The sequence below is a fragment of the Amphiura filiformis genome, chromosome 18 (genome assembly GCF_039555335.1).
Source record: "Amphiura filiformis chromosome 18, Afil_fr2py, whole genome shotgun sequence".
NCBI lineage: Eukaryota > Metazoa > Echinodermata > Ophiuroidea > Amphilepidida > Amphiuridae > Amphiura > Amphiura filiformis.
The window spans coordinates 51,083,937-51,089,936 of NC_092645.1; the positions used below are offsets into that span (position 1 = coordinate 51,083,937).

General features: G+C 38.7%; 1 protein-coding gene across 1 annotated transcript in view; it reads left to right on the forward strand.

Moving 5' to 3' along the window:
- The window catches only part of LOC140138783 (angiotensin-converting enzyme 2-like), a 42,098-nt gene extending 37,602 nt beyond the window's left edge, over positions 1 to 4,496 (forward strand). The window contains exons 13-14 of the mRNA XM_072160552.1: positions 600 to 760; positions 4,326 to 4,496. Coding sequence (XP_072016653.1) covers positions 600 to 760; positions 4,326 to 4,402 — 238 coding nt within the window. The 3' untranslated portion in view covers positions 4,403 to 4,496. The remainder of the gene's footprint in view (positions 1 to 599; positions 761 to 4,325) is intronic.
- The last annotated feature ends 1,504 nt before the right edge of the window (positions 4,497 to 6,000 follow it).

Genomic DNA, 6,000 nt, shown 5'->3' on the forward strand with positions numbered 1-6,000 from the left:
GGCGTAGTGGTAAAAGTCTAATAATTCCCGCCGATTACGAGCTGATCAAAGTATATAACGCATTAGAGTTTTGACGTCGGGATTTCCCTTACGCATTAGGGTTTTGTTTGGACGCTTTGCCTTAAAAAGAGAGAATAATGATAATGAGCAATGCAAAGTAAGAGGACGAGAAGAAATGATGTGCAAGAGCCGTCGAAATTTTAAGAGATGGAAGTGGACGACGACTACGACGACGACGACGACGACGACGACGACGACGACGATGATGATGATGATGATGATGATGATGATGATGATGATGATGATGATGATGATGATGATGATGATGATGATGATGACTAACCAGGAAGAGGATGAGGTGGAAGAGATTGAGAAGGATTGAGATGGATAAAAAGAGGAAAGTGGAAGAGAAGGCCGTATGGTGACGGGAGAGAAGCAAAGGCATAGAATGTGGACAAAAGGATGTGGCCAAAAAGTGGAAAGAGAAGGAAGAGAAGGAGATGAATAGGAAGTGGAGGAACAGGAAAGAGGGAAAATGAAAGAGGAAGAGAAAGTGGTGGACGAAATTTAATTGTAAATATTTTTTGTAATTGATGCAGAGAAATGCTGCAGATGGGGAAGAGTAAGCCATGGCCTGATGCAATGGAAGCCATCACAGGTCAAAGAGAGATGTCAGCAGTGGCCATCAAGGAATATTATGCTCCTCTATTGGAATGGTTAAAGAAAACAAACGAAGAAAATGGAGAATACATCGGATGGGGTAGGCCTTTTACAAGAATGAAAAGTGCCATAGAGGTCTTGTTAGACTTGTTAGGTTGACGAAACACTTGGGGTCAACATGGTGTTATTTAGTGCTCAACGGGTTTTCTACGATCGAGTGTAAATAGAGAATAACAAGCTTGTGTCCTTGCCAAATTTGCAGATTGCATATAGGCTTAGATCCAGGGGGATGGGGGAGAAATCCCGCTCACCAATATTTTGATAAGGGGGTGGCCCATACAATCACCCTTACCTATGATGGCGCCTGTATGTTGGTTTCTGACCAAATTAATCTCATATTTGGGCCATTTGTGGCGCGCTTTTGTTACACTTTTGCACCATCTTTCACCAGATTTGCTTCAATATGCGCGCTTTTTACCATGAACTTATTCTGTTGCCAAAAGTTGCTGAATTCACTATACTTCCAAGAAATTTTTCCCAACCTCATCCCACCAATGTCATCAAGAAATCATCGCCACTGACAGATTGGTATGTTTTAGGTCATATTCTTAGCAAATGGGTGTGGTATAACTTATGAGCGCTGAATTTCATTAGTTCCTAGGTGTTGTCTATGAGGTGAAAGACGAGAGCGACCGCGTATGTATCGAGATGTATGCGTTTGTCTATAGTATACAAATATATACTGCCATGAGAGGTTCTGGTTAGAACTATGGGCCCGAGGTGAGATCAATAGTACTATTTTCCTGAGGGGCGCAGCCCCGAAGGTAAATAGTACTATTGATCTCAGCGAGGGACCATAGTTTTAACCGGAACCTCGAATGAAGGCAGTATATATTTGTTTTATATCCTTCATTAATAGAATTTTTGTTCATTGATTGGTTGAAAGATTACATGAAAACTTCACCATGCTGCGAGAGGTAGGGCCTATGCACGGTAGCCCGGTTTAGGCGGTCCAAGGACTCGCGCTGTCATGTTCATGTGTTAGTGGTTTTTTAAGCTTACTCAGTGTATATTTGTTCAAGTTATATCTTCATTCCACTTTGCCTTCATTCATAGATTATTTGTACAAAGATTAGTGAAAGATTTACATGTAAAAAAGTTTACATGTAAACACGAAGGCCGTCATGCATCGGGATAAAGTTGTATTCAGATTTCATTTGACGGCTTAACCATCGCGTATACACGCGCGACGTCAAGCGTGTGCATTGGACTTTGTGCAAATAATACGCACTGGACGGCTTGCAGTACGCTTAATATGTAAAAGGAAATCTGAATACAAGTTTAGGCCTCCGTACGCACGGCACTAGGCCGGCTGCCTTCGGCATGTTAGGCGGCTGGCGGTCCAAGACTCGCACTGTGTCAGTATTTTGTTTTTAAGCTTACCATGTCAGTATCGCTCTGAATCTGACTGTGTTGATCTGAAAACATATTCCTGCGCTAGAACTGGTAACAAATTCAAATTAAACAGCTGAAATCGTGGATCGTCTTCAGCAGTATCGTAGCTCTTGGCTTGATTTAATATTCGCCATGTCTGTGTTGTCGTTTCTCGGCGCGGCAGTGACAAAATATACTCATAGTCAAAGTCGACGTTCAATGTTATTTTTATGCTTTATGGACTGCGACGTGGGTATGCTGCTATCCGTAAATAGTAAATATCCAAAAGTACTATTTACGGCTTGGAGGTACTATTTACGGACGTAAATAGTACTTTTTTCCACTTCCTCAGAGAATAGTGTGTTTATTTTTGATCATGTGACACACTTTTAACCAATCAATGAACAAGAATCTATTAATGAAGGATATAATGCGTAATAAGCGTATGCGATTGCAGCACTCGTAAACAGTTTTCGTTTATTTTAGACTAAGAGGAGTTTTCATGACGTTACGACGCTGGCATACACTACTCAAAATATTGGACATGCCTATCCTTTATGAGGATAATAAAAACAAACATTCCTATCGTTTATTCTCTAATTGAAAGTTATTTCTGTCACGTATGGTATATCTGGCAAAACCCTAATGGTCATATTGATAATGTAGTAAAAAGGCGAATAAAATATTAGAACCCTCGTTACCTTACTATAAAGAAGACCACTACACATATAAACAAATCGAAGGTTGGGGTTGTAAAGAAATCAACCAGAATCAGGCTTTGATTGGGTTTTTTTTTTGGGGGGTGTTTAGAATTCAATATTGGAAATGTGCAAACGGGCTATTCCATTTAAAATCCACACTACCCCTGTGAAAGATTTTGGAAATATCTTCCACAGTGGGAGTATGAATTTCAAATGGAATGAACACATCAGCAGCTCCATTTGAAACACACCCTCCCTCAATGGAAGATTCAGATTCTCAGAGGGTGTATGACATTCAAATGGATCTTCTAATTTGTTCATTCCATTTGAAATTCATACTCCCACTGTGGAAAATATTTCCAAAATCTTTCCCAGGGGTAGTGTGGATTTTAAATGTAATAGCCCCATTGTCAGTTTCTTAAAAGGGCATTTCGTGATCCACAGCCTCATCCCCCCACTTTTCTCAAAAAAAGTTGAGATTTTTATATCACTGGAAACCTCTAGCTACATAATGTTTATGTACAAAATATTTCTTGCAGATTAATTCGTTTTGCAAAGATATCGTGAAATTTGAATTTCGTTCTGGTGCACCAGAACGAAAGTACAACGTATTGTCTATGGAGCAGTGTAATACACATAATCATGCATAACTCGCAAACGCAAAATCGGAATCAACTGAAATTTTGGGAATAAGCTTTTTCGTGGATATGTACTGAAAATGTCATAAAAAGAGGACGCTAGGATCACGAAATCCTCCTTTAAAACAAAACCATGAAAACTCAACAATTGATGTATAATGTTCTTTCTAAAACGACACTTTATACAAAGCATAACTCTTATTGATTGAACAGAATACATGTATTAAAACATTTCAAATGATTAATAGTAAGACTGTTCATAAGGTCTACATGGATGTTAAAAATAACACATTGTTAATAAATCTCGCCCTCTACCTCCACTTTCATGCACTTTCAACTCCACCCAATACACTTAATTACACGCTACTATATTTAATTTTTTGTTTCCATTAGGCAGTGACGTAAGCATAGTATATCATTATTCGTATTAAATCGCATACAGAGACAGTGCATTGGCAAGCGTACTGTATGTCATATGTGTGTCAAATCTTTGATATGACGTCACTAACATGCGCAAGTAATCAATGCACACTCCTGGGATCCGCATCTATAATCACTGATATTAGCAAGTGTCTTCACGGCACTCGGATCCATATCCGGGAAATATACGCGTAGTGATCGCGTGTCTTGTAAGTGCATTACGTGCGTGTCCGTGCAGGACGCTCATGACGCGGTGTCGTGTGCATGTAGGGCGCTCATGGTTCGATATCATGTGCGTGTATGGCGCTCGTAGTTCGATGTGGTCTGCGCGCACTCTTGCGCACATGATCAGATCACATTGATACGCATCCCAGGAGTACGTATTAACACAGACCCTGCGTAGAGTCACCCATTAATCATTTTTAGTGCACAACTTCTCAATGCACTTTTCACTTTTCTTCTTTCTTTTCAGACTCTGGGCGTGCAAATGCAGCTTCAGTGATACTTCTTGTGATTTCCACTTTCCTAACTGGTTTCTTTATATACTGATGAATAACATCTCTAGCACGATCTTTGTATGATTTCCTTTTATTTTTTCATAATACTTTTTCTATACTGATTTTATATCACTTAAATTTTACTCACTTAAGGGGTGGGGTATGAACGTTTGGACAGTATTTATTGTGGGACATCAGACATATCGAATTGCATTCTGAATACGAAGAATGTCCTTCTTATATCAAATAATTTGGATTTTTGAAATTCGCAATGTAATACACATTTTATGGCAAATGATTAAAATTTGATATTTTTGATATTTAACAGTACTCGAAGTAAACTTTATAAATCTGATGATTTATTCTTAAAGTGTATGTAGGTGGGATGAAAAGCCGGCGATCAATTGAAAATGTTGACCTTTCGTATTGAAGATATGGATTTTTTTCCCCAAAACACACAAAAAATTAGGTCTTTTGGGAAAAAATCCATATCTTCAATATGAAAGGTCAAAATTTTCAATTGATCGTCGGCTTTTCCTCCCAGCTACATACACTTTAAGAATATATCATTACATTTATCAAATTTACTTCGAGGACTGTTATATATCGAAAATGTGAAAAATATCAACTTTTAATAATTTGTCATAAAATTTGTATTATATAGCGAATTTCAAAAAATGAAAATTATTTGATATCAGAAAGACATGCTTCGTATTCAGAATGCAATTCGATACATCTGAGGTGCTTTCATGTCCCACAAAAAATACTGTCGAAACGCTCAAAACGCTCATTCCAGATCCCTTAAAATCTTGGCAAAATCTGATTTGTCAATCATCCAGATATCAACTGGTAGATCAAATTTTGACTTTTGTTCAAATTGCCAACTTAAAATCTCTTGATAATTGACTATTAACAAATAGAGGCCGTCAGTGTGACGTCACAGTGGCCAATTGGTGGGTACTAGTAAACTCTGTTCAAAAGTTTCATGGCATGAACAACAACTCATTCCCATCCCCACGTGTGTAAGCATGTCCCTGACATTATGATGCACCGACTGACAAAGAATGATAACTTCGTCCGGCTGGTATAATTTCAAATTCTACCTGCAATTCGGTCGATTCAAAATACGATGCGCCGCCAGCGGTTGCTAGGGAGAGGCCAAAATACGCAGTGCATTATGGGAAAAGCCGACATCCTAAACGTAATACGACACAGGGACATATATCATTGTGTCAACATAAAATGTTACACGCGAGTGATTTTATAGTAAATCCACTTTCTCTCTCACACGAAATCCTTCGTTGAACCGTTTTCAGTTTTATTATTACCACACCCGTGTGAAAAGGTAATGGTAGATAGAACGACGATGTCGACCCTGAAAGTCGAAAAAGTGGACTGGCAATAGCACCATCTGGCGGCGCATCGTCTTGTAAATCGCGACAATTCAATACGCTGGCGAAGTTACGTAATTAATCGGATTAATTACCATAGCAATAGGTGAAAACAATTTTGAACATATCGCGCTGCACTACAAGCAGGTTACACTCATCACCTGTGTATGTCTGCAATCATAGATTGAATACAATACCGGTCTTTTCAAAGATACTAATCTTACAGGTGCAAGTAATCAGCTTGATATGGTTCAATGAA